Source organism: Aedes aegypti, chromosome 2, assembly GCF_002204515.2.
Source record: "Aedes aegypti strain LVP_AGWG chromosome 2, AaegL5.0 Primary Assembly, whole genome shotgun sequence".
NCBI classification, from domain to species: Eukaryota; Metazoa; Arthropoda; class Insecta; order Diptera; family Culicidae; genus Aedes; species Aedes aegypti.
Genome location: NC_035108.1, coordinates 119,397,929 through 119,414,155, shown reverse-complemented (window position 1 = coordinate 119,414,155; position 16,227 = coordinate 119,397,929). Strand labels below are relative to the sequence as shown.

General features: G+C 36.7%; 1 protein-coding gene across 8 annotated transcripts in view; it reads right to left on the bottom strand.

The window, feature by feature from the left end:
* The window catches only part of LOC5573425 (nuclear hormone receptor FTZ-F1), a 628,100-nt gene that overhangs the window by 194,225 nt on the left and 417,648 nt on the right, over positions 1 to 16,227 (bottom strand). For 4 of the 8 annotated variants that reach the window (XM_021842123.1, XM_021842125.1, XM_021842122.1 and 1 more), the window contains 2 exons: positions 13,756 to 13,815; positions 13,450 to 13,662 (listed from right to left, as the gene is read on the bottom strand). In XM_021842123.1, coding sequence (XP_021697815.1) covers positions 13,450 to 13,662; positions 13,756 to 13,815 — 273 coding nt within the window. Of the gene's footprint in view, positions 1 to 13,449; positions 14,640 to 15,980; positions 16,120 to 16,227 lie in introns of those variants that run through there. The other 4 variants (XM_021842126.1, XM_021842127.1, XM_021842128.1 and 1 more) reach the window with 4 other exon arrangements.

Sequence of the window (16,227 nt, the reverse complement as noted above, 5' to 3'; positions counted from 1 at the left end):
ACCGGATTTTAGGGTAATTCTTGTGAAACACCTCTAGCGTAATCTTGGAGCTTTGATCTATAATCCATTTTTTCTCTTCAATCTTTTGCCATAGATTCCAAACGAGACAAAATGTCGAAAGACAAAAAATCAAACGAAAATTGTTAGCTAAATGGAGAATTCCACATTCTTGACAAACATTTTCGAACTTATTCCTCTTCGTTTCTCACTTATACCTTTGCTCCTTTTGAAGTTTTGGCTTTCGACTTTTTGTCAGAGATTTATGAGAGATTGCCGGTAGCTTTTTCTAGGGTTTTAGAAAAAATGATCGGATTTCAAGGTAACTCTTAGGAAAGACCTCTAGCACAATCTTGGAGTTTAGATCTTTAGTCCATTTTTTTTCCTCCAAACTTTTGCCATAGATCCGAAACGTGACAAAAAGTCGAATGACCAAATATAGATTGGACAAAGCGTCGAAAATTGATGGAGAATCCTACATTTTTGAAAATAGGTTTCGAACTAATGCCCCTTCTTTTTTCTCTTCCACCTTTTGTCCTTTCGAAGTTTTGTCTTTCGACTGTTTGTCATAAATTTATGATAGATTGCCGGTAGCCCTTTCTAGGTATTGTAAAAAAAAGTGACCGGATTTTAGGGAAAATCTTAAGACAGACCTTTAGCAAAGTCTTAGTTTCATAGATAATAATAGAAAATATCCAGATGAATTTCCAAAACATTTTGAGAAATTGAATAAAATTGTAAATTTTCAAGAGATAGTTATAAAAACAATGCCAAATGAATTTCTAGAAGACATATAATTAGAATTAACAGAACTGAAACCTTTAAATACATACAATATCTTCAGGAAATTTTGAGCTTTATGATCCAATAAAAACGTGCTTACCAATAATTTCAGTGAAATATTTCAGCAAATTTCAACGAAATCGTAGAGGAAAGTATGTAAAAATAGAAAAAATTGATGCTCAATTTTGCGGACAAATTTAAACCTTAAAAGTAACATTCCGATAAGACTGTTTCTTTTTTCGTTTATATTTGAAAGGAGATTTTTGTTTCAAAATTTCAAGGTGTTTATTTTAAATTAAATCAAAGGAGTTTATTGAGTTGAAAGGAGAAATTTCCTGCGGACATGAAACAGAATCTTGAAGGAACATCGAAAAACTTTTTTTCAATTTAATTAACGACATTCAACCTTAACTTTAACGATTATTGATTCAATCACTGATAGGCTCCTAAAGCCCTGTCCCAATTTTAGTATCAAAAGCTTAAGTTCAGGCCAGAAATACATGTTTACTTCTAAATGTTTTTCGCTGTTTAAGTCAAAAAAAAATTGTTTTCCTGTTTTTGAGATTTTGTCACACCCCTTGGCTTAAACCCCAAATTGTGGGTATATTTTGTTTTCCGTGTCCCTTACGAAATGTCAAATGGGAATACACGCTCGTTCAAACCTACTCAGAAGAGAGTAACTTTAACTCACTTTTGAACTTTCAAGATAGTTGTCGAAAGGGAGTGACATTATTCTATTAAAGTGAGTCAATTTTAACTCACTCTTGAGAGAAATCAACTTTACTCACTTTTGAGTAACCACGCATATTTCTGACTCACTTTCAACTGTCAAATACTTGTAAAAATTTCGGCTACCAAGCTAAGATGTGTATTTATTAGAATAAACATTAAAAGTAACAAAATAGGTGCTCAAACCCCTGTTTAGAACAGAAATTCGATAAAACTGTTTAGAAAATATACTTTTTTTTGTGTAAGTTATATTATCGTACCATTTTGATTTGAACTCATCATCTTTTTTTACAGCTTCATTGAGTACCTAATTTAAAAAATACTCCAACACGGTAATGCTTTCAGTGGACGATTTGCCCTTTGAAGGAAGCACCACACTAGACAACGGATTAGCATGTAATGTAACACACAGCGGCACAGTCGAAAAACGTTTCTGACGAAAAATTCCTACTGAAGCGGAAATCGAACCCACACTCCTTGGAACGATGCGGCTAAAAGCTTGGTAACACTAACCCCACGGCCATGAAGCCCACTAGCTGTAGCAACAACGGATTGGATCTCGGATACGCTGAAGACCTGGCCGAAAAAAAGTTACTCCAAAACTTCCCGTAGGTCTAGAACTTCTGGCAATTAACAAGGTCAACTTTTATTATACATTGTAAATTTGAATAACATTAAATATACAAATGATACGCATTTTATTTCCAAAAATGGAAAAGCCAACATATATGATTTTTTTCCGGAATATTGTTTAAAAAGTGAGTCACATCTACTCACTTTCGCAAATTTCAGATTAAACGAAGTGAATAAGTGTTACTCTAATTTTGGCATTTGACAGTGTTACTCTAAAGTGAGTAACAAGGGCTTTACTCACTTTTGAGCAGTTCCACTTTGTTCCGAAGTGAGTCGAAATCAACTCACTTTTGAGTAGATCTGAACGAGCGTGTAAGCCCAGTGTTGAAAAGTATAACCCCTATAGTATTTTGTCAATCAAGTGAACATCCAACATGATCAGAAGTATCAAAGTTCAAATTTGATAAAAAAAAATAGGTTTTTATTAAAAAAATTAGGATCTCATAGGCTCCATAACTCGATATTGAATATTAGTGAAACCTTGAAGATCTAAGATTTTTTTTTTCTCAACGAAAAATCTTACCATTGAGATGACAAAATTAATCTTAAAGGTTTTAACAATTTGTATATTCGATAAATTAGATTAATATCAGACAATTGAGTGAAAACTTGGGAATGATTCCATTGGAAATCTTTTTCAAGAAGACTGAACAATAGCTTTATATGAATTTGAACAAAATACGTACACAATTTTAAAAGATAAAAAACATTATGGAAAAATGAGTTTTTTTTTTCAAATAATCACAAAACCCAATATTATAACTAGTACATCGAAATAAAAACTATCATTATGTTTTTTTCGCAGATTTTGAAGAAAATCTTTGCAACGGCAAAAGGAAATCTAATGATGCACGCTATGTCTAAAGTAGCAAATTATGCAAATCGAATGTACCTCGGATTTTTTTCCGCTAGACTTCAGTAACTAGGTTATATTTTCATAATCAGGAGATTTTGAAATATTCCATCGGTGAAAATTCGATTCCGCTTTTTAGCTATTTTTTTCATATACAGACTATGAAAATCAATGAATATCACTTTTTCCTACACATTTCAGCCCATACAAAATTTATGGGAAATATTTTGTAACCTTCCGATTATGAAATTATAGACCAAATGCTGATTAAATTGCATAATTTTCGGTTTTATAAATTTTCCTTTAAATCTATCTACAGTGACCCCACGCAGTTGAATCATCCACAATTTATGAATCAGCTGATTTCAAAAGACAAAATTATTATCAAACTTGCTACAAAACATCACAGAATTATTTTTACACATAGTTTCTTTTCAGTAAAAATAATTCTGTGATGTTTTGTGACAAGTTTGATAATAATTTTGTCTTTTGAAGTCAGCTGATTCATAAATTGTGGGTGATTCAACTGCGTGGGGTGACTGTATATGGATAAAAACGAAATAGCTTGAGAATAGGTCAATAGATATGAATGCTTCTTTCTTCGTTTTGTTCATCAGCGTAACTCCTAGTCGTTCTGTTCCGTGTTCGTGTGAACTGAAAGTTCGTGAAATTCACCGGGAAAGGTCGAAAAACTGAGTGAAAACAAAGCTGTCGTTTTGCATGGGAGTCTTAGCAAAACAGAAAACCTACCGGGTGACAATTGTATTGTCAGTTACCGGGCTAACTCGAATTAAAAAATTATGAAAATATTAGAACAACAAATATTGAATTTTTGAATACACATGAAACCATTATTCCACATATATTTTTTGCTCAAGGTAAACCAAGGTTAATCAAATAAGACCAATTTAATGTAAAATTTTCCAAAAAAAATTAAATGAACATTATTTGGTAGCAGATGCACAGATGCAACAAAATAGGTGAAACAGTTTCCGGATACTCAAATCGATTTTTTTTTAATTTCAACTCAAACTTCACTCTTGTAGGACTCTCCTGGAAATCCGCAAAATTCCCGGTAACAGCTAACCACATGTGCACTTTCAAAAATTCCGTCCGAAAAATGCGAATTCCTCCGGCGTAGTCGTCGTCGTCACTTCTAGGGGCGGCAAAAATGGGCAAACATCCGCAACGCAACCAGCTGACGACGACTACGACAACAACGTTGAGCTGATATAGCGAGCTATTTGCCATTTGTTGGGCGATGTCTGCCAAGCAAGAAGAGAAAGGTCCATCCAGAGCCCGACACTCCGCGCCACGAAAAAAAAACAGACATCCAGAGACCGAGTTCGGCGAAATGGTGCACAGCGGTTCAGTTTTCTAGAAAGCTGGAAAAAGTTAATTTTCAAACAAGTTTGCTAGGTGAAAATAAGGCCAAACAAAGTATAAAACACTATGAGAATTTCAAAAGAGCAATTTTTATATAGGAATGCGAAAAATGACAACATTGGCAAAGAAAGCGCTCAGTTAATAATTGTGAAAGTGCTCATAAAACACTAAGCTGAGAAGCAAGCTCTGTTCAAGTGAGGACGTAATGCCAAGAAGATGAAATCGCTCCCCGTCGCTACCCACGGAGATATCTTGCTCGAATGATCTTTCATGTCTAAGGAATCTTCTAGAAGAATCTTCTTGCCCAAAAGTTGCCTAAACATTCGTTTTTTGATACACCAACTGTCATGGTAAAACTTGAGACAGATATCAAGAATACGTAAGTTTTGCCACGATTTTTCGAATCTAGACCACTGTGCGCCGGCGACGACTGTGACAAGATAGATTGCCCTGCCAAATTTTTAGCCTCAATCCTTGGTGCGTTGTCTTTCATCTTTCGCGCGAGTTTTAACAATTTTAACAACCCGCGCTAGTTAGTTAGTCCCCATTTAGGCGATTGCGGATTGGTGGTCTTATTCGATCCATTCACCGGATCACCGAGAGACTTCATCGGTGCAGGTTTTTTCTTTCTTTTCAGACGTTTGTCTTGTGAGACTTAAACGTGTGCATTAGGGGCGAGGAGATTACGAGGATAGAGACAAGCCTTACCCAATCGCTTACTTCATCGCGGTGTGGTGCCTGCCAGGTTAAAGGCTACCATACCGGAACGGAATCATAGGTGTGCGGATTATGTAGATTTGGACGAAATGTCACGGGAGTACATTCGGTTATGGTAAGTGAGTTAACGCAAGTTATGGCACATTTGTTTCGATATTTGCTAAAACTATTGAAAGTTTATCGGGGCATTAAATTTTGTGGAAATGATATTCATAAGAGGAATATTACACAACGGTTTTCGATTTCTATGTTGTTATTCGTTTGCGACACATCCAGTGAAATTTTAAAGGTCGAATAACTTGGAATGAGTTTGTACCTAATTTTAACAAAATAATGGAGTCGTCGAGTACGTACAAAACGAGGATAGGAGTCGCTCCTGAAAGGTAAATCAAAAGACAATGTTTCATACAAAAAACGCAACAGAAGACGATACTACGGCTCAGTAATAGATTAAAGAGTAAGTTAACAAAAAAAATCCTTGATGCTTGATAGGCCCTTTCGAAAAGTTACGCGAGAATTCAAAAGACGACACGTATATCTCCAAGGGATCTCTCCTCTATAATTTACGGTGACATTTAGGTATTTGCAGGCTTCAATTGCAAATCTTATCTCTTATAATTTTACTTGATTCTGAAATATAACTCTTTTTTATTGTTTTCCATTACATACTATTAGAGGACAATGAAAACCATTTTCGGTAGACATATCGGATACAGCTTTCATGATACTTATGCGTTGAACAAATTTATATGTCATGAAGAAGACATTTCAGTGCAAAACAAACTGTCAAACTGACACATCAATCGAGGTGTATGTAACAATAAAGGTACGATATCGACGAATCATCATGATGCATGTGACAAGCACAAAGCAAAAGGGTTTATTTGATAATTTCTTTAATTTTCCAACCTGATTGAACACATATCGGCATTGCTTAATAGTGGTTCCTTTTGTTCAATTTATAGTAAATACCGCAAGAAAAATATGCAAAACATGTTGAAAAGGATTTGAGGAATAGATACGTCGTTTTGAAACATAATGCTTGAAATAATCGTACGAAAAATGAACGCATGAGCACTTTTTTGACTACAAAGAATATTTCGAAAGTAATGAACAGTCTAAATCGTTTCAATTAAACTACCTTAGAGTACTTAAATCGATACTTTTATTCCGATTCCGGAGAATCATTTTATTATTACATTTAAGATGATGCATGACATAAATCTGAGGCATCATAGAACAATTAGGAAATGAAAACTTTCCTTAATCCAGTCTTATCATCAAAACTTCAATGGTAGTTTTATCGTTCAAAACTGAAATATTTTTAATAAAAATATATTACACCTTATTTTGGCTAAACTATAAAACATCCATTTTGCTGAAAATTGATCTTGATTTCAGTTGGAAGAACTTCGTAAAAATAAGCCTCTTGAGAATTTGTATCTTCGAAGTACTTTTTTTCCATTAGGTCTTTAAAATGTATCTAACAACGTATGCTTGAATGATTTGGATGGTTTGGAATGCTCAGTTTAAAACTTTTAGATACGTTTTCAGGATATGACGTATCGAAGACGAATCTTGTATTTGCTATTTTTCAAGGTCATGATGGAGCCTCTTTTAAAACAAATTGATCTGGAAATTGGCTGCGATATTCTTCGAATAAGGATAGCATATTCTCGAAAAATGTCTTTCCTTATTTCCTTAAGTTTTTTAACGTCGTCTAGCAGGTTGACTCTTTTTCAAGCTTCAGAACCAATTTTGGCTCCTTTTTCAAGTGCTTCCCAGCATTATGAAGCACAAATAACTCGTTTACGAGATTTTTAAAGCATTATGCAAATTTGTTCAACAACTCAGAGTATTACAATTTTGGAAATCAGAAAATCCTCAGAACCAGAAAGTCCTCAGTTACAATTTTGATTTTAAGGAACGTTGATTCCAGTTATAAAACCATGCAAATAAAATTAACATGTCATTTTGGTTGGATTTTGTTTTCCAATTTTCAGATTCAGGTTCTAAAACAGTTTCTAAGTTCTAAAAGCATCCTCAAAACTCTTTCTCAGGACTTCAAGAATTTTTGAACTTTCTTCACAGTTTTTGCTTTACCAAAGCTCTAGTTGTGGTATGGAATACATTTTATGAAATCTTATAGGTATCAAACAAATTCCAATCTAATCGTAAAATGACGCTAAGCAAAAAAAAGAGCTGACTCTCTGCTAAACACCGAGCTCTACACAGAACCTTCTGAAGCCTTTTCAAATGACTATTAGAAGTATTACCAATGAAATCCTTTTTTGCAGGATTATGTCAAGCTCAGTTTTAGTTTCAAAAATTTATTTTCATAGTGTTAGACTTTGTGGGTCATTCTCAGCCATAAAAATAGTTTGCAAGAACTTTGACTTCAGTGTTTCAAAATAACCCATAGTATTTGCAGCAGTTTTAAAGAAAAATTCTAGGTGAAAGCGTTTTCCAGAGTTCTTATAAAATGAAAATCTCTGCTTTGTTTCTTGGCTTAACTTCAAAATTGAAAATTGCGTCGTGGGTTCGAATCCCACCGGTGGAGAATCTTTTCGTAAAGGAAATTTCCTCGACATCTCTGGACATAGAGTATCGTCGTACCTGCCGTACATATACACATGCAAAAAAAAACTGGTCAATTGGCAAAGAAAGCTCACAGTTAAGAACTGTGGAAGTACTCATAGGAACACTAATCTGAGATGCAGGCTTTGTTGGGACATAACGCCAGAAAGAAGAGGAAGAACTTCTTAGAATTTCTATGGAGATTTCTCGTCAAATTTCGTCAGGCACAACTATAAGTATTTTTTACGATTTCTCCAGAAATTTCACCAGAAATTTCCTCCAGGTATTTCCACAAAAAAATGTCAGGAACTTTTTATAAAATTAGAACTTCAAGAACAACTCCTAGAAAGTAACTCCAAAATATTTCAATATGAGGAATGGTAGAACAAATAAGGAAAGTCATCGATATATTTCTGATTAAGGGCCCATTCACAAATTTCATAACGCTGAAGGGGGTGGGTGCCCTCCTGATGTTACACCTCATACAAAATTAGTAGTATTTCATTACATAAAGCGTTACCAGAAGGTGGGTGGTTGTCATTTTTGGCATTTTGGAACTTATAAAGAAATATCTGATAAACACCTGCAAGAATCTCTGGTGGAAATTCTGGACACTTAAAAAACTCTCAAACAATTTTTTCGATATTTTGCTGGAATAATTATTGGGAAAGTCACCAATCAAAACCCTGAATAACATCTGACCATTATTTTAGGAGAAATCCCAGAAAATTGCCAGGTGAGAATAATCGAAAAAGGTACAAAAAGAATTGGGGTAGCATTTTTTGGTAGAGATATAAAAACACTATATGAAGAATTTATGTGTAAATGCCTGCTGGAGTACCTTTTGGATGACATCTTTGGAGTAACTGGAGTAATTCATGAAGCGAAATGATTGAGGATTCACGAATAAAAATGGCTAGAGAAATACCTGGAAAATCTGCTGGAGGAATCCTAAGAGTAATTTCTTCAGGAGTCAGTCTAATAATCGAAATAATCCATAAAGGAACTTGTGTAGCAGTGTTTGAGATAATCTGTGAGGATATGTTATGGCTATTCGTGTGAAAACTGCAGGCTTGCTGAAAAACTTAGGACGTAGGACTTTCTGCAGGAATCTTGGATGGATTTGCTGGAAATTCCCGCAACGAATTTCTTCAGAATACTTCTACCAACCCTGCACATGCATATTTTACTATCTAAACGGAAATCTGACAAAGAAGCTGCTTAGCTCTTGCACGAGGGTCTAGAATTGGTTTCTGAAAGTATTGTGGCTATCGAAAATACTTTCAAAAACCTTGGAGTCAAAATTTGTTAGTTTTAAGCTATCGGTACACGCTTTGCTTTGCCAAATGTGCAAATATTTGGCTGAGCAAAAATCAACAGACAAACATCAACTCTGACAAATCAATCCAAGCCAAATATTTGCCGTAGTGTACTAGGAGAATGTTCATGAAAATTTTTATAACATCTCCTTGAATAAAAACTTAGAAAATCGGAGGAAAATTTTTTGCAAGAATCACTGGAAGAGCTTCTGGAAGAAATCTTGGTAGAATGCCTAGTAGAATGCTTGCAGGAATCAAAGGAGAAACTACTAAAGGTATTTTGCCCGAAAAATAGACTGCTGGAGAATTTCCTGACGTAAAGTTTGGGTAATTCTTTTCAGCAGCCCCTTTGTAATCGTTGGAGCGAATCCCTGGGAAGAATCTCTCGAGAACTGTATGGCTCTTTTTCGCGGAATCTATGAAAGATTTCCTAAAGAACTTGTGCAGGAGCCTCGTAGAAATCTCTCGAGCCTATAACATTTGTTTCAAGATACTTTTAAAACCCCTGGAGTCGAAATTCGTTAGTTTTACTAGGATAATATCCAAAGAAATTTTTGTAACAAATCGGAAGAAGAATTGAAGGAAGAATCTCTAGAAGAGTTTTTGGAGAATGCCTGGTAGAATTCTTGGAGAAATCTTTGTGGAAATTACTGGCGGTATCAACGATTGACTACTGAAGAATTTACTGACGTAAAATTTAGTAAAATTCCTTCAAGCAGCCCCTGTGAAATCAATGAAGATAGTTTTTCGATGAATCCCTGGGAGGAATCTTTTGAGAAATTTCTAGAGTACACCTGAAAGTATTCTTGAAGAAATGACTCCCTGCAACTGTGAAAGATTTGCTGAAGAACTTGTGTAGGAGCCTCGTAGAAATCTCTTAAGCCTGTAAGATTTGTATCAGAATTAAATGCAAGGATTTTTACATAAATTTTAACAGAAATTCCATCTTGATTCCTGAATTTCACAAGATTTGACGAATGCAATTTCTTTTATGTTATTTTGGGGAGTTTCTCAAGAAAAGTGCTGCGGTTTTTATACCAGTGAAACTTCCTAATATGTATGAAGAATATATGAAGAAAGAAAAGACAGATATAACAAAATTTCCTCATTTCAATTGTTCAAGGAGCTTTTGAGAAATTTCTAATGGATAATAACAGTAAGTTTTCCATTACCTTGTTTCAAAATTTTTTTGATGACACGTGAAATTTATCCAGAAATTTCTTCAAGAAATAATCAAAGTATTCCACAAAATAAACCTAGGTAGTGTTTTGTAGATTCCACTTATAATATTTGCGAGGATACGAGATTTTTTTCCAAGAACATTTGCTTAGAAGCTCCTGGAGATTTTGGTGTAGCAAGGCCGAGAAGAATCTCTCGAGATCTTCTATTAGAAAGAAATGAACGAATCTCTGGAGACATTCTGTGAAAGATTTTGTCAGATTGTATCTAGAGATTAGGTTTTCTCGGTTGTGCAATTGTTCCCAAAAAATCCAACTATCGCATGCCATATCGAGTTCAAATTGATCCTAGCCTCCTACTCCAAGAGTTTTTAGAGATTTGCAAGGTTTCGAAACAAAAGCACCTCCAACAAACATTTCGCCGAGAACAAATATATATCCTGCAGCAAATTTGAGCAGTCTAAACTCTTATCCTGCTTCTTTTGACGTGTGCTGTTACTTGGCTTAAGGTAAAGTTACATGGCTTCTCACATAAAGGCTAAAGCGAAGCATGCACTTCAACAGAAAAGTAATTGCCCATCTGGATGCGTAGGAAATTTCTTGCAAGAAATGCTAAAAAAAGCATTTTTCTTTGATCGCAGTACGCAGTTGGAAGAAAATGTCAATTCAAATGGAACTCACTGTAGGAAATTTCTTGACCATTTCTTGGGCAGAATTTTTTGAGTTTTCTTGAGAAGAACAGTATACCTAGCTTAGAGCATGATGCGCTGATGACAAGTAATTTCTTGGACTATCTAGATGCATGGTAAATTCCTGTAAGGAAGTGCTTTTTCCGATCAAAGTACGCAGTTGAAAAAAAATGTCAGTTCAAACAGGAATCGCTGTAGAAAAATTCCGCAAGGAATCGGCCAGAAATTTTTTTGGTGATTCCTTTACAGCAGCAAATTAGGCTTGAGACAACAAGTTTTTAAGAATGTCTTGGCCAAACAAAATTTGCTTAATAACCAAAGTTATTTATATTGGAAATTTCTGTTGACAATTTAAACAAACTAAAAAAATAAAAAATAAAAAGCTCTCAAAAAATCTTAGTTTTACTAAGCAGTGTTGAAGAAATCACGAATTATGAAATTTGGAAGGAGTTTCAGTATAAAAATTGAATTTTGAAACATTCAAAACATCGTTTTGATCAATATGATCCAGTTTTGATTGCTAAATAAATTTCTGAAACTATTTTCAGTAACATTTTTACGATGATTTGAAATCGTACGAACCACTTTCGATAAACAAGAATCTTTCTCGTGATTTCTTTGGAGGTTTGAAGCATATTTAAAGTATGTTTGATAACAAGATTTTGATCGTTTTCCAAACTGCATACATAAAACTCAATCTTTGCTCTTTTTATTAAAAGATTCAGTCCGAAAAGCCGTTCCAGATGTTTCCAAGATAAGAAGACATTTACAAGAGCTGTTTTCGTTAAAAGACTCTGGAAAGTTCTGTCCACCGGTAGAAAACAGATTTCACTGAAGAGTTTTTCCAAAAAATAATAATTACATATTAAGAAAACCATAATTTGTTATGTCTAAATTCTTTACTTCGGACAGTAACTGACAGCATAAGCCTAGTTAATATCAAAACTACGAGACTTAAATCCTTACTTTGGAAAAATCCTGTGAACATTTCTCTCGGTTATTGGAACCATCAGTCCTTCAGAGTAGAATTTTCCTATTCTGCCAAATCTTTTCGAAGCGCGGGCCATATTTTAGAAACAATGTTATATAAGGACCATCATGAAACGATAGTTTTTTAAGCTTTGGATATTCAAAAGAAAAAAAAATACTTCAGAGCATCTTGATCAGGATTCTGTGAAAATTTTTCCCAGGATTAAGTTATAATCTTGTGAAATTATACTCAGAGTTACGACCGACTCTAGCTCAGGACTCTGTGAGAATGATATTTAGGATTTTATGAGAATCATACTCAGAGCTCTGTCATACATTCTTAACGAATTCGACCCAAAATTGGGCGTAGTACATGGCAATCTTGTACTAGATTTTCGAGATACTTCCCAATATTGTGCTTATAATTTCAACAGAATCGCATATACATATTCCGTACTAGAATATATGGGGATGCTGTCAATTAGTTCACAAAAGTCCTTCTCAGATTTATGTCGAAACCCTGCCAAAAGTTAGTGAGATCTTCGTCCCAGATTCAGTGGTAAACTCTGTGAAATTATGCTTAGAATTTTGTGTTAATTTTATCCAACATTCTGTTAGAATGTTACCCCACTATTTCTTTAAAAAATGTGAAAATTTCAGTGAGTGATCCTGACCAAAATTTTTCAAAAGATTCTGTGTAAACCGCTTCCTTGATTGAGTGACGTATTTTGGAAAAATCCAGCATATGCTTGAGTAAGATTGTGTTTGACTAATCAAAGCACTGCTTTTTTAAACATGATAGGAATTCAGTTTTGTCTCCCAAATAGTTTAGAAAAACATGGAAGAGGGAATGAACAGGAAATTTTATTAAAATAATCTGAACATTGAATAAACTCAGTTTGTACTTATATCGCAAGCTCGACTCACGTGTAGAACATTTATAACGGATATTCAATCTCCAAGAGATATAAAGTCAAGTAATAAATAATCAAGCTGAAATATTAGCATAAAAAATAAATAGCTATTTTGAATTCAAGTTGGCAGAACATTCAACGAGCCAGATATGAGAAGGGTCTTCAAACTCATCGCTGGGCAACCAAGGTTTAAGCAATTCAGTTAAGGTTGAGTCACATTTCTGGGGAAGAGCTATTACTAGAGCAATTGTTGGATCAAAGCACTATCGGAAAAGCATTTTTAAAGATTTCCTCTTTTATTAAGGTCCATTTTGACTGCTCATCCGACACGTTGAAGCTCTATTTTTTAACAAATGCGCACGATAAATGCTCAACCTAGAACAGTTTGAGGTGTTTCTATGATGGAGTTTTATTATTTGATAGTCTATCCTCAACAGTTTTAAGGGGACTCAAAACCTTGCGTTCCGTAATACTTAATGCGAGAACGCAAAACTATAAAATCACATCCTCCCCTACACATAAGCCAACATCGCGCAATTGCGCCAACCGAGCATCACTCGTTGTTTACTCCTTTACTGAAACTTAGAGCAAAGTCCAAAGTCCCCACGCATACGGGATCCCTCACGCCGAGTCCCCATCTAGATTCATCACAACAAAATTTTTCGGAAACCCATTAAACATGAAAAAAGTTGGGTAGGTACTCACCTTCTAGCTTCATGCCGACCTCGAGACACTTCTGGAAGCGACAGTACGGGCAGCGCTTGCGCTGGGTCTTGTCGATGTGGCACTGCCGCTCGGCGACGCAGGTGTAGACCTTCTTGTTCTGGACGGTACGCTTGAAGAAGCCCTTGCACGATTCGCACGTCAGCAGTCCGTAGTGGTAGCCTGAAACTTTGTCACCGCACACCGGGCACAGTTCTTCAATGAAATATTTAAAATCAGTTTGATCGCATTGAATGGCGGATACGACATTAAGGTTATTGAGACTGGTCGGCTCAATGGCGGTAGTACCTGACGGGGGGATCGCGAGATAGTTCGACTGCGTTTGGGAGATGTTGTCGTGGTAGCCACCTGCGGAGAACATGTAAGGGGAATCGAAGTTGTAGAGCGAGTAGCTGTTGGCCGAGGCCTGGGACTGCAGGCCCTGTTGCTGCGCTTGCTGAACCCCGACGGATGTTCCCGACTGGCCGGATTGGCTGTGATGATGATTGTTGTTGCTGTTGCTGGAGTTGTTGTTGTTGTGCGACGGGATTGGCGATTGTGATGTAAGGCTTATCGCTGTGGTGTTGTTGTTGATGCTGCTGCTGTTGTTGTTGTTGTTCAGGTGTCCGACGACGGCCCCGAGGAGGTTCCCGGCGGAGCCTGAGACTCCGGTGGACATGCCATAGCCGGTGTATTGCGGCGGAGGCATGGTTTGGCCGGCGGACATGCTGTTGCTGTTGCTGCCCTGGCCGGACAGGGACAGGAGCTGCGTTGTAGTGTTGCCAGCGCCACCATGCGGCGGCGGGCTGGTCGAGTCGTTGATCATCGAGTACTGTGACATGTTCAGCGACATAAACACTGCCGAATTCTGGTGATCCATGTCTAATAACATTTCTTCTCACTTTTTTGTTTTGTTTGTTGGTCGGTGTGTGGTTTTCTTATTGAACTTTTGAGATTTTTTTTGATTTGTTTGCTCGTTTTGCTGTTGTGCACTAAAACACACAATCTATACTTCTATCGAGGACGGATTCTTGATTTTGTTTCTCGGTTTGCCAATTGGGTTTCTTCACGTTGGATTCGTGCGTTTATCTCTTAATTCTACACTTTCACACACAGGGATCCACGCGTTGTTTCTTTATTTTTTTGAGTGTAGATCAGTTAAAACAGTGCTAAAGCGCTACCACTATAAATTTCTTAACGGGTAAAAAACTATGATTTTTTCCACTTATGCCTCTAAAAATGACCATACACCCTTACTTAAGTAGTAGATTGGAGACTTATTCGCTAGTTAACACACAATCACAAATTCGTAGCTCTCGCTCCCTTGGATCCTTCCGTTTGAGAAGGGGGGTTGCTTTGCACTTGGGTTTAGTTTTGCGTTGTTTCTTCGCTTCTTCAGATTATCCGCTTTCTCTCTGTTACTCAGTTAGCCGCCAGTTTACACTTTGTGCCACTTTGAACTATTCGTTTTCTGTGTTTTATTGCGTATTTTCTAAAACACCAACTCACTCTTATTTTTAACTGTTGTTGTTGTTGTTGCTGTTGTTGTTGTTTGTTCTAACTAGAGAATCTTTTTTTTTTTGCGGATCTTCAGGCTACTTTCCACACTACTCTTCTTGTTTCAATTTATTTTATTTAAACCTTGTTACTTGAGAAAATTTTTCTTCCTGTGTCAAACACCGATCGAAACGTCGTTATGGACCTTTGGACATTCGTGTTGATCACGCACGGTAACAGTGGTATGTGTAGACGTTAGACGATTCTTGAGTTTGCAGAAGCTGCTCCATCGATGGGACATTTTCGTATTTCAAACAAAACACTATTGAAAGCTTCCTGTTCTGAACTGTTTTCACGTAATCCTTAATGGGGAAATCAGTAGTTTTAGGTCATTTTTTTTCACGCACGTTTATCACAAACACACTGATCAGGGTAATCCAGCTGCCAGAGCGAAGGAGGAGTGTATAAATCCGAGTTCTGGTTAGCACCAATTTTCAACGCGGGGTTCCTCGCAATGATCGAAATTCTTCAGAAGAATTCCAAAACCACACTATCACATCATAAGCTTTTTTTGAACGAGTTTCGGGGGTTTTACAGCACTTGAGGGATTTGGTGGTGAGAAGCACTTGGTAACTTTTCTTCCACGGTGGTTGGTAACTTTAATCCGTGTTGGGAAGGACACTCGAAAACAGCTCGGTTGAATCCTAGACGAATCCCGAAATCGGGTCACAACTGAACTGTGCGAAACACTTGACTTTTGTACGTCGCGATCACGCGTGTCGAACCTTCTGAGAAGTTCTTCTGAACACTTCTTGTGACGGTTTTGTATAGATAGAACACCACTCGTAAGGCGCGCGCGCTCTGCTTCCAACAGTAGGCTATATTGCTCGGTACTGCTGTATTCGCCTACTGTAGTCTATAGACTGTGCGTAGACTCTGTGAGACTACGCGCGTTCTTCTTCAGGGGGTGACTCCGAAAAGCTCGCGGTATGGCGGCGCACGATTAGCAGCGGACAGCGACGAGAATTACGACTTACGGCAAACATGGGCTACGATATACTAACTGCAACTACTTGACAAAATAATAATATAAAATCCGCCTTTTCGAGAATCCGTCCGAAAACATCGGCGACTGTTTTTCGTGTGGCCGCGCTCCGGTTGTCTTACCCATTGCACGCCTGCTGCTCGCTGCTTGCTTGCTTTGCTGCTTCGACTTCGGCCGTTTTCGCTTTCGGTGACTCTCCTTCTCTTTGTTGCGCACCGAGCACTCACGAGTGCCATCCC